Source organism: Aquarana catesbeiana, linkage group LG01 (assembly GCF_042186555.1).
Source record: "Aquarana catesbeiana isolate 2022-GZ linkage group LG01, ASM4218655v1, whole genome shotgun sequence".
Taxonomy (NCBI): Eukaryota; Metazoa; Chordata; class Amphibia; order Anura; family Ranidae; genus Aquarana; species Aquarana catesbeiana.
Window position 1 is genome coordinate 499883466 of NC_133324.1, and position 16898 is coordinate 499900363.

General features: G+C 44.7%; 1 protein-coding gene across 1 annotated transcript in view; it reads right to left on the reverse strand.

Moving 5' to 3' along the window:
- The window catches only part of SLC35E1 (solute carrier family 35 member E1), a 49383-nt gene extending 40172 nt beyond the window's left edge, over positions 1 to 9211 (reverse strand). The window contains exon 1 of the mRNA XM_073592777.1: positions 8765 to 9211. Within this exon, the coding sequence (XP_073448878.1) occupies positions 8765 to 9119 (355 nt within the window). The 5' untranslated portion in view covers positions 9120 to 9211. The remainder of the gene's footprint in view (positions 1 to 8764) is intronic.
- Between the last annotated feature and the right edge of the window lie 7687 nt (positions 9212 to 16898).

Below are 16898 nucleotides of genomic sequence, written 5' to 3' on the forward strand. Positions count from 1 at the left end.
TCTTACTTTTGCTAGAAATTCTTTGGATATATCCAAAACATCCCCAGATAGCTGTCTTACCGCAAAAGGGAAGATTAGCCAGGAGCTTCTTGCATGACGTTTAGCGAAGGTGCAATCTGTCATAGCAATTATTACAAACATAAAGTTGCCTCCTGAACCTGCTGAGCAGGAAAACCTTAAACACCTGTTAAAAATGGTTTCTCAACGATTAACCAATTACTGTCAGCGCAGGCTGAGACACTCAACCTGCCAGAGAAAAAAAGTTTTGTTTTTTTTAATAGGAATTACAACCTTTTATTCACTGGATCCCTAAGTATTTGAGTAATGTCTGCCGGACAAGTCAAACTTACTCACAAAGGATATAGTAGCATTAATTGCTGGTATACCCCGCTTAGTGAATTTTCTCTTTTCTCTACCATGGGATAAAGTGTGAAAACTTTTTAGAATGGAAAATAATGCTTATCTGGGTGATCTTCCAGGTACAAAACAATTTTCCCAACAAAGAATGGACAGGAAAAAGCATACACAGCTTGAGGAGGCTTTAGCGAACCTAAACATTCAGTTAAGGGTACATAAATGTGGAGTGGATCATTCAGGAAGAAATTGTTACCATCAAACAGATTGTGAAAGCTGACCCTCCCACAATTGACACCTCAGAAGAGGAGTCATCAGCCTCACCACGATCTCCTGAGGGAATCGTCTTCTCCTGCCCCTAGTTCCTCAGTCTGAGGGTCTTAGGAAAAAGGAAGAGAACCGGTCATATCTTGACCACTCTGGGATGCAATTAAAGTTGCTAAACTGCTTTTAAAAACCTACCATGGCTGAGGAAAAAAGGGTAAAATGAACAGGGGCTGCAGTGTTGAAAACATTTGCAAACATTTCATGGCCCCGATGCTCACACTGACCAGCCACCCCCTCTCAGGGGAGGATGCCATTTGTAGAGTAGGTTTTCCAGAGCTTGAGGGAGACCCTTTTAGCTCCTTTTTTGGGGGTGTTTCAACCCCTCCTTTCGAATATAGCCCAATGAACAAAGCAGAAGTACTACCAGAAGAAATTGCATCCATTGCTTGAGCAATAGTCAGCCACTGCAAAAGTAAATGTGTTCAAAAAAAATGCTTGTGTCACCAACCTCTTACATGCCCCTCTACGCTCTTGTGTCCCTCCGCAGCTTGCAGCACTAACACTAGTGCTTTTAAAAACACTCTTTCCTGCGCTGGGTGTTGAAGGACGCCAGCGCGGCGCTAAGCACCGCCCCCCCCCCCCCACGACCCCACTCCCACGCGAGCCTCTGATCCTATGGGATCTTACAGAGAGGGGAGAAAAATGGCGAGGAGAGCCTGGAAGCCGACGGTTTTTTTTTTTTGGTGCTTCTTTCAATTGAAGGGTAGCAAATGGCACAGGTGGGGGGCGTCTGGAGGGGAGGAAACCCCCCCGACTTACCGGAGGTCTGCAAGCTGCTGTTCCGGACACATCGTGAGCTCTCTGAGGGAGCGTGAGAAGGTACATGCTCTATACAGCCCCCAGTGGTGACACATGAGCATGACAACATTTACTAACTTAAAAGGAGACATTCATAAGAAAATTCAAAAGATTTCTTATAAAAACTCCACTTACCTTTCCCGCCGCAGGGTTTTCTGTGGTAAAACCAACAGACCCAATCTTCAGCCTTCACGGTGGGTTCCGTTAAACCTTCAGGAGCCGGGGACCCTCGAGGAAACCCACAATCCTGGACCTGTAATAGCACCCCGCCAGTAAAACTTTATGGCCTTGCTACCAAAAAGTACTGGATCCCGGGGTCCAGCTCTCTAAAAAGAGAAGCGTTACAGGCAAAACCTTGTTTCTTCCGATACGAGGCCCGGGTACCAATCAGTTCGACCTAAATGACACTTTAAATGGATCCAGCTGCACAGCTAGCCCCAGCAAGGATTGCTTCAGAGGAGCTCAGCACAGCACATCTTTACTCGTGACCAACACCTTAGACCAGTGATGGCGAACCTTGGCACCCCAGATGTTTTGGAACTACATTTCCCATGATGCTCTTGCACTCTGCAATGTAGCTGAGCATCATGGGAAATGTCGTTCCAAAACATCTGGGGTGCCAAGGTTCGCCATCACTGCCTTAGACACTGGCAAAAAACACACTCCCAGTAGTGGGAGGGGTTATATAGGGAGTGCACTTTTTATCTTAGGGCGTGCCATCACCTGAAGGTGGCCTATAACCCACTACTATGGCTCTGTGTCCTGTAATGTACGATAAGAAAACGTCCTGTGTACATTAAGTCTTAGGCCTCATGTACACTACTGCTGGTAAACAGACGTTTAGGAGCAGTTGGGCAGTTTTTTCAGCTGCCCCCTGAACTCTCCTCTGTGTTATCAGTACATGTACACAGGGTCATTTATAGTAGTTTCTAGGCAGTTTAGAAGCTTTTTTGGATCGCAAAATATAGGTTCAGACGGATGTTCAGAGGCATTTGAAACCCCAAATGCCTGTAACAGCTTGTAAACGCTGCTAAACGTCGTTTTTCATTTTAACCACTTCAGCCCCGGACCATTTGGCTGACAAAAGACCAGAGCACTTTTTGCGATTCGGCACTGCGTCGCTTTAACTGACAATTGCGTGGTCGTGCGACGTGGCTCCCAAACAAACATTTTTTTCCCATAAATAGAGCTTTCTTTTGGTGGTATTTAATCACCTCTGTGGTTATTTTTTGGGCCAAAAACAAAAAAAAAAAAAAAAGTGCCAATTTTGAAAAAAAAAAAAATATATATTATTTCTTACTTTTTTCTATAATAAATATCCCCCAAAAATATATAAAACATTTTTTTCCCTCAGTTTAGGCCGATACGTATTATTCTTTTAGACGCCGGTTTCTAGCTGTCAAGTTAAATCGTTTAGGAGAGGTTAAACAACATCCCGTGTACAGGAAGCCTTAGCAGAAGAGTAAAAAGCGGCTCAGGAATGTGCTGCTGGGGTGGGTGGTGGTTAAGTGCAACTATACATTTGTCCTGTATGGCCAAAGGACAAGTTCACATTAAAGTTTCACAACATGCTCTCTTCGGTGCTTGGAGCACCCCAATGTTACTGAACACTATTTAATATACATTATCTGCAGCAAGAAATACAATTTTCCATTTAATTCTTATGTGGGAAGATAACAATGGTATGCCAGGTGCACTACAGCTTCACCAGATCTAGAAAAGAAAACAAACCATGTGCTGATTCAAGGCTAGTTTTCCTTTCCACAGCTGCTTAACTCATTCCCACCCAAGGGTAAAACAAATCTTAATGCCCAAGCACAATTTTGTAACTCTGACACAAGTTAGTAAAACGTACATATCACAACCACTTTTTGCATCCAGGTGGATTATACCAGGGTTTTTTCAGGACAAATTGGACTTTCGATTGGTGATAAATAGTAATGCATATCTCGTTTTTTTTTTGTTTAATTAAAACTGGCCCAAAATAGTAAAAGAATAAATTTAGCGATATATATTGTATATTATATATATTACTACCATAACCTACCACTAAAGAACAACCCAAAATAAATTCTCCTGCTCCAAACGATCACAGTGATTGGCCTGGACAGGAAGGAGGTGAAAGTACCTGGTAGGCAAGTGGTTCTAAAGTCAAATCATTTTTATCTTAATGCATTTCCTAAAAAATGTCCCAGTAGTTGTATCACCTATTGGAAGGCTATTAGCATGTATGATTTGCTCAAATCATTCCTTATCCATGTCACAGATTGAATGAGTGATTGGACGACCACTTTTTTTTTTTTTCACAGCCCTGCAACATCATCACAGGGCTACAACACCTCTATGGCTAGCCAGAGCTAGTGGAGGAATATGTGTCAGAAGGAACACAAGACTTCCAATGCTTGTCGTGGCAGGTGTTATTGGCGTTGTGGAGGAGTGTTTTCACTGTTGACAATTCTAAAACTAGCACTCCTCTATCTGCATAGTGGACCAGATATGGCATGTCATTTTTTACCAAAGTAGGATCCAAAACAATAGTGCACATTTTACTTTATTATCCTACCTAAAACACACCGACGCTCATTTAAAAAACGCTTTTTAAAAAAAAAACCTGCCAAAATATACTGACCATGACCTTTGGCCCTGACCTAGATAAAACCTTGATCTAGGTATTTCTTCTTTTTTTGTTTACACACAGTTGTTCATTTCTCTCTGCAAGGAAAGAGATACAAAGTATCTTTCCTCTCCAATCAGAGAGAGAAACACAGGGACGGGCTTTATAGTGACTGATCACTGTGACAGCCAATCGGAGACTATCACAGTGATGAGGTGACCATGTCTTGATCGTTAGTACAGGACCCGGAGCTCCTGGTGAGATCCTAGACTCTGTGCTGGTAGCGTGCTATGCAGCGTGCTCCCAGCGCAAAGACAGATATGCACATATGCAGCCCCACGGGAAAAAAGCCCAGTCCAGTGAGGCCGCATATATGTGTACTGTCGGCGTGAAGGGGTTAATGGATACAACACTAATTTTAAACAATCCAGCCTTGTTAACATGGGCTTCAGCTTGTACAAGAGCAGCGTGTACAGCAAGTTTTTTGCAACTTTTTCTCAGACCTGTAACCTTCCAGCCACCATCTAGCTCCACTAGTTGTAGTGCGTCAGTCACCTAGCATTGTTCTTTAATATTGAAGATGTTTAGTAGCTTATCCAAGCCACTCCTTATTTCTAATGAGCATCAGGAAGATCCCCATGGCCTGGATAAAAGACAACCTTCACAAACATTCTACCTGAACTATTTTATGTAAAAAAAGGAAATCAAAAGTAGAACTAATGTCATAAAAAAAAAAAAAAAAAAAAAAAAAAAAAGCAGTGAAACAATGATAGAAATCAAAGCGCATAATTAAAAGTAAGAATTGCCCATCTGTAAAAATATCTACTGAACCTGCCAGTGTCTGGACTTCCTTTAGTATGACAATGCAGATTTCCCTGCAGTGAAACCATTGCATTATAGTCACCCTGGTCCAATATGCAGGTGGAGAAGGGCTAGTCTCAGAATTGTCAACAGTGAAAACACTCCTCCACAACGCCAATAACACCTGCCACGACAAGCATTGGACGTCTTGTGTTCCTTCTGCCACATATTCCTCCACTAGCTCTGGCTAGCCATAGAGGTGTTGTAGCCCTGCGATGATGCCACATGGCTATAAATTAAAAAAAAAAAAAAAAAAGCGACCGTCTAATCACTCATTCAATCTGCGACATGGATAAGGAATGATTGTGCAAATCATACATGCTAATAGCCTACCAATAGGTGATACAACTACTGGGACATTTTTTAGGAAATGCATTAAAGTGGAGTTCCACCCAAAAATGGAACTTCCACTTTTTGGAATCCCCCCCCCCTCTCCGGTGTCACATTTGGCACCTTTCAGGGGGGAGGAGGGAGCAGATACCTGTCTAATACAGGTATTTGCTCCCACTTCCTGGCATAGATCACCACGGTGATCGCGGTGACCTACGCCACTTCCGGCGCCTCCTCCGTCCCCCCCCCCCCCCCCGCTGTCTTCTGGGAGACACAGGTCCCAGGAGGCAGCAGGGACCAGTGAGGATGCCCACGGCTTCACGTCCCGATTCCCTTACCGAGGATGGCGGCGGCAGCAGCCGAGAGCCGACAGACAGATTGGCTTTGGCTGCCGACATCGTGGGCTCCCTGGACAGGTAGGTGTCCATATATTAAAAGTCAGCAGCTGCAGTATTTGTAGCTGCTGGCTTTTAATTTTTTTTTTTTTCGTCGGAACTCCACTTTAAGATAAAAACAATTTAACTTTAGAACCACTTGCCGACCAGGTACTTTCATAGTGCTTGTGCGACGTAACATATTTTAACTGGTTATGGACCGCCCACCACAGTTGTACTGCAGCAAGTTGGCTCCCCTGCGCAAATCAGCATCATTGTACGTTGGGCACATGCGCAGCGTTTTGTGGGCGCGTGTGCGCCCATTGGCGATTGGGGGAGCCATCCAGTGGGCCACCCACAATCACTCCAGAGACAAGCAGAACGGGGATCTGTCAGTGTAAACAAACAGATCCCCGTTCTGTCAGGGGAGTAGAGAGACCATCTGTTCCAAGTGATTAGGAACAACAATCTTTCTCCTCCTCCAGTCAGCCCAGCCCCCCATACAGTTAGCAACACCTTCCAGGGAACACACTTAACCCCTTGATTGCCCCCTAGTGTTAAGCCCTTCCCTGCCAGTGACATTTATACAGTAATCAGTGGCTATTCTTAGCTCTGATCGCTGTATAAATGTCAATGGTCCCAAAAAAAGTGTCCGTTCTGTAACCATTCTGCCTAGCAACATGACAGAAATCTACTGCTCCCTGTCATCAGGAGAAGTGATCTCTGTCATGTTCTAGTGAGACAATCCCCCCTACAGTTAGAATCGCCCCCTAGAGTTTAACCCCTTCCATGCCAGTGTCATTTACACAGTAATCAGTGCATTTTTAAAGCACTGATTGCTGTATAAATGACAATGGTCCCAAAATAGTGTCAAAAGTGTCTGCTGTGTCTGCCGCAATGTCACAGTCCCACTAAAAATCTCAGATCGCCACCATTACTAGTAAAAAAGAAATATTAAAAATGCCATGAATCTATCCCCTATTTTGTAGATGCTATAACTTTTGCGCAAACCAATCAATATACGCTTATTGCGATTTTATTTTACCAAAAATTTGTAGCAAAATACATATTGGCCTAAACTGAGGAAGAAATGCTTTTTACTTTTTTTGGGGGGATATTTATTATAGCAAAAAGTAAAAAAAGTTTTGTTTTTTCAAACTTGTAATTTTTTTTAATTTATAGCACAAAAATAAAACCCGCAGAGGTGATCAAATACCACCAAAAGAAAGCTCTATTTGGGGGGGGGGGAATATAAATGTTGTTTGGGTATAGTGTCCCACGACTGTGTAATTGTCAGTTACAGCGACGCAGTACTATATCGCAAAAAATAGCCTGGTCATTAAGGGGGAAAATCTTCCGGTCCTTGAGTGGTTAAAGGAGAAGCAATTTTTTTTTTTTAGTGTTACAACCACTATAACTCTCTCTAGGTGTTGCAAATACAATAAAAAAAGCGGGCAGGATGGGGTGTATATTGAAAAACTTGTATGGAAGGAGATAGCTATGAGTCTGTACAAGAGAAGCAACGGTGATGTGATGAGGATTTCCTGAGTGTGTTATCAGCATCATTGATGAGCAGAGTTCAGACCACAAAGAACTTATCTTCGTTGTTGTGGTGAGCCCATGTAGTGATGATGCCGAGCCCATGTGGCGCCGAGCCCATGTAGTGATGATGCCGAGCCCATGTAGTGGTGGCGCCCAGCCCACGCAGCCGTGAGCCCACGCAGCCGTGAGCCCACGCAGCCGTGAGCCCACGCAGCCGTGAGCCCACGCAGCGATGAACCCACGCAGCGATGAACCCACGCAGCGATGAACCCACGCAGCGATGAACCCACGCAGCGATGAACCCACGCAGTGGTATGCCCATGTAGCGATGAACCCATGTAGCGGTATGCCCATGTAGCGCTGAACCCATGTAGCGGTATGCCCATGTAGCGATGAACCCATGTAGCGCTGAACCCATGTAGCGCTGAACCCATGTAGTGGTATGCCCATGTAGCGATGAACCCATGTAGTGGTATGCCCATGTAGCGATGAACCCATGTAGCGATGAGCCCATGTAGTGGTATGCCCATGTAGCGATGAACCCATGTAGCGGTATGCCCATGTAGCGATGAACCCATGTAGCGGTATGCCCATGTAGCGATGAACCCATGTAGCGGTATGCCCATGTAGCGATGAACCCATGTAGTGGTATGCCCATGTAGCGATGAACCCATGTAGTGGTATGCCCATGTAGCGATGAACCCATGTAGTGGTATGCCCATGTAGCGATGAACCCATGTAGTGGTATGCCCATGTAGCGGTGAACCCATGTAGTGGTATGCCCATGTAGCGATGAACCCATGTAGTGGTATGCCCATGTAGCGATGAACCCATGTAGTGGTATGCCCATGTAGCGATGAACCCATGTAGTGGTATGCCCATGTAGCGATGAACCCATGTAGTGGTATGCCCATGTAGCGATGAACCCATGTAGTGGTATGCCCATGTAGCGGTGAACCCATGTAGTGAAGAACACATGTAGTGGTATGCCCATGTAGCGATGAACCCATGTAGTGGTATGCCCATGTAGCGATGAACCCATGTAGTGGTATGCCCATGTAGCGATGAACCCATGTAGTGGTATGCCCATGTAGCGATGAACCCATGTAGTGGTATGCCCATGTAGCGATGAACCCATGTAGTGGTATGCCCATGTAGCGATGAACCCATGTAGTGGTATGCCCATGTAGCGATGAACCCATGTAGTGGTATGCCCATGTAGCGATGAGCCCATGTAGCGATGAACCCATGTAGTGGTATGCCCATGTAGCGATGAACCCATGTAGTGGTATGCCCATGTAGCGATGAACCCATGTAGTGGTATGCCCATGTAGCGATGAACCCATGTAGTGGTATGCCCATGTAGCGATGAACCCATGTAGTGGTATGCCCATGTAGCGATGAACCCATGTAGTGGTATGCCCATGTAGCGATGAACCCATGTAGTGGTATGCCCATGTAGCGATGAGCCCATGTAGCGATGAACCCATGTAGTGGTATGCCCATGTAGCGATGAACCCATGTATGTCCTCCCTCCCCCCAGGCACTAGATGCCTGTACTTACCGGTGTGTGCATAGGAGACGGGCACCTTCCAGATGCTGAAGTGAGCGGACACCGAGGCGAAGTACTTCCCGAAGGCCAGCGGTATGATGTACCAGCGGTAATACCTGGCGGGTAGCTGGGTGTGAGGAACCCCCCAGGCTCGGAGCATAGGAGGGAGGAAGCAGCAGATGGCCAGGATATGGAATAGAGACACCGTCACCGGGTACGGGAAGCTGTTCAGGATGATTTTGTTCACCACGTTCCCACCTGAGCTCACCGAGTACCACAGCATACAAAGCATGGCGACCCGGGCCCCTTCCTTCACACCGGCCCCAGCTGGGGGGCCGGAACCCCCCGTGCCGGACACAGCCGCCATAACCCGGACCCTCCTCCACTACGGGGAAGCCGCACTCCACACCGGGACACACACACTAGAGACGTGGAAGTGAAGACGTCAAGAGAAGGGGCGGGGATAGAGCCCTTTCACAATTCCGTCACATCCCGTTGGGAAGCGCCAAGAAAATGATTTCGTCACTTCCTGTGTAGACGGCGGCGTTCGCTTAGGCGACGGCGTAGTTGGTTTCTTAGTTACTGCTTGGTTCACTTCTAGGGTTATTGCAGTAACCTAAGGACACTATTAGTGTCCTTAGGTTACTGCAATCTAGTGACGAGTTATGATTAGATTTTATTAGATAATCCACAATCACCGTAACCTCATAGTTCCCAACATTTTTTTTGCAGAAAGCCACTGCAGGCAGAGCAGTATGTTAATTAGGGGCGGGGCATTCATTTTTATGGGAGTGTCTGGTGTTGATTAAAATTACAAAGCGCCCATAGCGAAAATGGGTGTAGTTTAAACTATGCTAAATGATGGGTGTGGCTTAAAGGGGGTGTGGTTAACCACTTAAGGACTAGCCTCCTTTTGGATTTTAGGTGTTTACATGTTTAAAACAGGGTTTTTGCTAGAAAATAACTTAGAATTCCCAAACATTATATATTGTTTTTTTTTTTTTTTTTAACACCCTAGACAATAAAATGGCGGTCATTGCAATACTTTTTTTGCACCGTATTTGCACAGCGGTCTTCTAAGCGCACTTTTTTTGGAAAAAATTCACTTTTTTTGAATAAAAGAATAAAACAACAGTAAAGTTAGCCCAATTTTTTTTTTATATTGTGAAATATAATGTTACGCCAAGTAAATTGATACCCAACATGTCACACTTCAAAATTGCGCCCGCTCGTGGAATGGCGTCAAACTTTTACCCTTAAAAATCTCCATAGGTGACGTTTAAAAAATTCTACAGGTTGCATGTTTTGCGTTACAGAGGAGGTCTAGGGCTAGAATTATTGCTCTCGCTCTACCGGTCGCGGCGATACCTCACATGTGTGGTTTGACCACCGTTTTCATATGCGGGCGCTACTCACCTTTGCGTTCGCTTCTGCGCGCAAGCTCGTCGGGACAGGGCGCTTTAAAAAATGTTTTTTTCTTATTTATTTTATTTTATTTAAAAAAAAAAAAAATTAGATCACTTATATTCCTATTACAAGGAATGTAAACATCCCTTGTAATAGAAAAAAGTATGACAGGTCCTCTTAAATATGAGATCTGGGGTCAAAAAGTCCTCAGATCTCATATTTACACTAAGATGCAAAAAAAAAAAAATAGTTTAAAAAAATGACAAAAAAAAATATGCCTTTAAGACATATGGGCAGAGCTGACGTAATGACGTCGCTTCCACTGTCCTATAGTATGGAGACGGGTGGGCGCCATCTTAGCCTCACTCGTCTCCATACCGAAGAACTGACAGGTCCCGATCGACTCCGCCACTACCGACAGCTCCGGTAAGCGGCGGAGGGCGCGGGAGAGCGGTGGGAGCGGGTGGCACCTCTCCCGCTGCTGATAACGGTGATCTTGCGGCGAATCCACTGTGGAGACCACCATTATTGTAAACACGACCGACTCCTGTAAAGATGGATACCTCGGTTGTGGCAGCAGCTGCTGCCGTTACCGAGATATCCCTCTTCAAAACGCTGACGTATATGTACAGGAGCCGGTTGGTAAGTGGTTAAATAGAGTCTGTTTACATCCGCCTGTCCATAGGGATGCATGGACCTTCCCATCAGGTCCGCCTTAAAAACTGACTGTGTGAAAGGGGCCTTAGTGATGGTGTCAGCAAGGAGTGATTGTGAGAAAAAAACTTTACCTTTAAAGTCCCCCTGTAACATCAGAGCCTCTTTACCATTAGTGCAGCCTCATTAGTGCAGTCTCATCAGTGTAGCCTCATCAGTACTACCTAGTGAGAAGGACCTACCTGGCCACACCAGCCGAGCTCCGCTCACCATCCGCAGACTCACACTCTGACATCAGCCGGGCTGCCTCCCTAGGTGTAGGTGCTCCTGCTCACATGAATGATCCATCACGCCCTGATTTCTGAGACAGAAGCAGATTTTTGTGATTTTGCCCAGGATATCGGTCTGATTTCCAGGAATGTCCAATGCCAATCAGGACTGTGGGCAACTATGTAACCTATGTACATACCAATTGTTCATAACATTCACTCCCTATAACCCATTGAGACATGGACTCCACTAAAGTTCTGAAGGTATGCTATGGTATCTGGTATCAAGCCTTCAGTAGCAGATCCTGTAAAGTGGAACTCCACCCAAAAGGGGAAGTTCCGCTTTAAAGTGATTCCAATGGTTCGGTTTAAAAAACAAAACATGTTATACTTACCTAGTCTGTGCAGTGGTTTGCACAGAACAACCCCGATCCTCTTTTTCTCGGGCCCCCTGCCGGAGCACCTCCCCCTTGACCAGTGCCCCCAAAAGTAAGCCCCTTGCTATGGAGGCACTGGTGTATGCTCGCTCCCAAGTCCTGCTCTATGCATCCATAAGACACATAGAGCCCTGACTGGGCTCACCCCGCTCTCTCCTCATTGGCTCACTGGCTGTGATTGACAGCAGTGTCGAGCCAATGGGGGACGGGCACCTGGTTTTGAGAGGTACCCGCTCCCACTCCTGCTCAGATTGGTTAGGCGATCTGTGCAGAAGTTCTCCTCTCCTATCGTCTGGGACATGTCAAAGGCCCCAGATGACTGTGGGACTATTCACAATGCATAGCACAGCTGTTTGCGCAGTAGGCACCCATTTTTTTACAGGCGGGTGCTCACAGTTGAGGCGCCGGGGACAGAAGCTGGAGAGATGGGATGACTTAAGGGAGCACATCGCTGGATCATGGGACAGGTGGATCCTGAGGAAGACACGCGATTAGCCCTGTGTCACCACGCATAGGGGAGGGGCCAGGAAGGTGGAGGAAACAGTCTCATGCTTGTTTGAGCAAACTACTGGCACACACAAGATTTTAAGCCACTTGGGAGAGGATTTTGTAATTAATGTTTTTTTTATAGTTTAGCACACTGGAAGCACCAATGAAATGTGAGTACCCTAATGTTATTGCCTCTAAATAAATTTACAAACAAAATTAAAATGCACTATCCAGCCTCTTTCCTATTATTAACATTGAGGATATCTCCTCTGGATTTTACCGTGGGATCCTGCTGAATATATCTGTACTCAGAGCTCAGGAGTGGCTCAAAACTTTCTGTGGACCATACTTAGTTGTGCGGTCACACAGCTTGAGGTGAGCGCTATTACACGGGGGGGGGGGGGCACGTTTGTAAAGTGACCCTCGTATCAACCAGGATTTTTTCATCACAGGAGTCACTTTATGGAATATTATTGCACATATGCACTTTAATATTTGTGGATTTGAAGATTTTTGAGGGCAAAGTTTCTTTGGACACCAATGCAAAGATTTTTTTCACTGTGAACTTGCTTGTTACACAATTTTTTCTTTATTGTATTTTTATTAATATATCACATATTATTGATGTTATTGCACTATTATCCTTATAATATTAAGGATATTATCGCACAGCACTGCATATTCTTTGTTTTTATATATGGTTTCACACAGCATGGGGATTGTGATTGATGCATAGCAGTTGCGAATTGTCATTTTTACTCTTTCTTGTATTTACCACACCTGATGTTAGTTGTAGCTAGGGGGTATTTTAGGGTAGCTCACAGTATTCTTATACATTTACAAAGTCAGTTAGGAGAGAGAGGGGGCAGGGCTGAACCGTAGCTCCGCTCCATCTCTGAATGGACATACAGAGCTGCAGCTCGGCTCAGGTGCCCCCATAGCAAACTGCTTGTTGTGGGGGCACTCAACACGAGAGAGGGGCCAGGGGCACAGAAGATGCACCTGAGAAAGGGAGGATCAGGGCTGCTGTGTGCAAATCCACTGCAACAGAGCAGGTAAGTATAACATTTTTTTTTTTTTTTTTTTTTTTTAAATAACAAACAGGACTTTACAATCACTTTAAGTCCTGTAAGATGCCTCCATGGATCTGATTTGTTTTTCCAGCACATCCCTCAGATGCTTGATTGGATTGAGATCAGGAGAATTTGGAGGTCAGGTCAACAACTCAAATTCACTGCTGTGTTCTTCAAAACCATTCTTGAATTCATCAGACCAGGCCAACTTCTTCCATTGCTATGTGGTCCAGGTCTGATGTTCAAGTGCTTATTGTAGGTGCTTTTGGCTGTGAACACAGGTCAGCATAGGCATTGTGACCGGTCTGTGGCTATGCAGCCTCATACACCACAAACTGTGATGCACTGTGTATTCTGACACCTTTCGATCAGAACCAACGTTTTTCAGTAATTTGAACGACAGTAGCTCTTCTATAGGCTCAGATTACACAGGCCAGCCTTTGCTCCCCACATGCATCAAGGAACCTTAGCTGCTCATGACCCTGGCACTGGTTTTCTTTTTTTGGATGACTTTTGTTAGGTTCTAACCATTGCAGGCCAAGAATATGCCATAGGAGCTGCAGTTTTGGAGATGCACTGACGCAGTTGTCTAGTCAGTACAATTTGGCCCTTGTCAAAGTTGTTCACATCCTAAGGCTCTATGCACACTGGAGCTGATAAATTGCAGTTTATTGGCGTTTGGGCATTTTTTTTTAAAAGCCCATAAACTCCAATCTACGTTAGCCTATGTGCACACATGGACGTTTTTTAGCTTTAATGAGCAGTGGAGTTTATGGGCTTTTTTTCTGAACACCAGAAATTTGCATTCAAAGTGCCGTTTTTCACCGCTATAAAAAGCCAAACGCAGATAAACGCTCATAAACCCGTGTTAATTAGCGTTCGGCGTTCTATTTTTTCAATACATTGTGGGAGTTTGGAATGCATTGTGGGATTTTTGGAGTGTCCTCTGTGTATTTTTATTAAAAACGCCCATTAACACTAACGCTAATAAACGCTCATTAACGCTAGTACAAAACGCTGTTAAAAGCTAGTTTTTCAACCAGCGTTTTCTGCCAGCAATCTGGCATCAGGAAAAAGCTTTTTTGAGCTCCAGTGTGCATGGAGCCTTACCCTTGCCCATTTTTTCTACTTTCAATACCTTAACTTTAGGGACATGTTTATTTGCTTCCTAATATATTCTACCCACTTTCAGATGCCACTGTAACAAGGTAATCAATTTTATTCACTTACGTGTCAGTGGTCATAACATTATGGCTAATCAATGTATGGTCACACACACACACCTTTTTTGTGTGTTTTGCACACATAACCCTGTTTTTAAAGCAGTTTGTGCTCATTTCCAGGGCTAGGCAAGGGAAGAACAGTTCTTCAGCCTAGGTTCACATTGGAGCAATTTGGCATGCGATTTGACATGCCAAATCGGCAGCAAGTGCCGGCATTGGCACTGTCCAAATCGGTGCGGCGCCGCACCGATTCCCAAAAGTAGTTTCTGTACTACTATTGGCGATTTTGGCTTGTGATTTCCATTGGCATCTGTGCAGCAACCCACAATGATGTCTCTGAAATTGCTCCTAAAAGGCGGGACTGACATGCAGGAATTAAACCGTGCGAGTTCAGCTGAACTCGCATGATTTCAATGCCGCTGTCAGTATGAACCTGGGCTTAAAACGGAGTTCCACCCATTTAAAAGTCAGCAGTTATAAAATGTGTAGCTGCTGACTTTTAATAAACAGACACTCACATGTCCCACGGTTCAGCGATGCGGGCACATGAAGCCTCGCTCCTCTCCACAGCGCTAGCATTGTAACTATGGGCGCCTGGCTTCACAGCCAGGTGCACACTGTGCATGCGCGAGCCACGCTGTGTGTGGTGAATAGCCGGGCAATCTTCTGGGACATGTGACATGTCCCAAAAGATTGCAGGGGGAGAGATGAACTTCCTTCTGGCGCCGCAGCACCAGGGGAGGAAGTGGGAGCTGGGTGCCTGTCAAAACTGGGTACCGCCCCCCCCCCCCCCAAAAAAAATGACTTGCCCAATGTGGCATGTCAGGGGGTCACCAGTACATAAAGCAGAAGTTCCATTTTTGGGTGGAACTCCGCTTTAGACACAAAAAGTATTGTGTGTTTCTCGTTTACAGGCACTCCCATTAAAGTCTATTGCATCAAAAACACTTGGTTGCAATAAAAAAACAGCTCCTGTATTTCTTTGAGTGTAGGGCATCGAGCTGCAAGCAACTGAGTTTTGAAGTGTAAACAGGCACAATTAAAAACTATGTGTTTCCACACATTGAGGCCTGGTTTACACCTATGCATTTTTTAGTACGTTTTCAGTTTTGCAGAAATGTGCATTGAAAACGCAAAATGCACCTGGAATATGCATAAACTGCAACCTGCATAGGTGTGAACCAGACCTCAATGTAAACAAACACACTACAAAATGTTCAGGTGTGAATGAGGGCACAGGGTACATTTGCAGACTACACATAGACCTTGAGCTAAGGTCTGCATGGGTTGTTTACGTAAACTGGCATGCAAACCACAAGACAAATGTAGGAGATCCTTTAGCTCAGTGGTCTCCACATCAACAATGGGGCACTATTCCTTACACTGACAACAACAATGGGGCACTGTTGCCTCCACTCACACCAACAATAGGGCACTAATCCTCCCATTGAAGAGTCAGCATTCCTTCCTCTGACACCAATGAGTTACTATTTCTTTCACTGACACCAATGATAGAGCATTGTTCCTCCCACTGACATCAATGAGTCCCTAATTCCTTCCACTGACATCAACGATGGGTCACTAATTCCTTTGGCTGACACCCATGATGGGGCACTATTCCTTCCACTGACACCAACAAGGCACTATTCTTCCCACTGATCACCAAATCCAGGGCATTTTTTACTCCCATTGACCAATTACACTGGGACTATTTATACACACACACTGGTCACAGTCCAGCCATCATCTGGAGGACAGTAAACTGGTCTTTGCCTTGAAAGTTTTGAGACCCTGGCTCTACATGACTAAGCACAGGTTAGGGCAGTCAATGCTTATCCAAATGACAAACGCAAACTCGGGCACTACTGAGAAACACCAGATGCATTTGAAAGCAGCATTACTGAAATGCATATACACAGTATAAAAGGTTAAGGATTGCAGTAGGTGCAATGCTGTATTCAAATTAAATGTATAGCTTCGTTTTCCCACAAATAGAGCTTTCTTTTGGTGGTATTTGATCACCATTGTGTTCTTTATTTTTTGCACTATAAACAAAAATAAGAAAAGAAAAAGCTATTACTTTCGGCTAAAAAAAACATATTCAATAAATAAAATAAATAAATAAACATTTCTTCATAAATTTAGGCCAATATGTAATCTGCTACATTTCTTTGGTAAAAAAAATAATCCTACACACGGGACCTTTTTACAACCTCTACTGAACAATTTAACTTGACAGATAGTAACCCACGTTTACAACGTCCGTTTTGCCGTGTTTGCGTTTAGAAGTGTTAAACGAAATGCGGCTAAACGAGAGTTACCGCGTTTAGAAGTGTTTGGCGCTTGAAAAGCCACTAAACTCAGCATCTGAACTCATTTTTTTGCTTTCCTAAAAAAGGCCTTTAAACTCAACTGCCTAGAAATACTATAAACAACCCTGTGTACATGTACTGATAGGATAACACAGAGGAGAGTTCAGGAACAGTTAAAAAAAATGCCCAACTGCTCCTAAACGTCCGTTTAAGCAGAAGCCTTAGATATTACATAGTTACTCAGGTTGAAAAAAGACACAAGTCCATCTAGTTCAACCATAA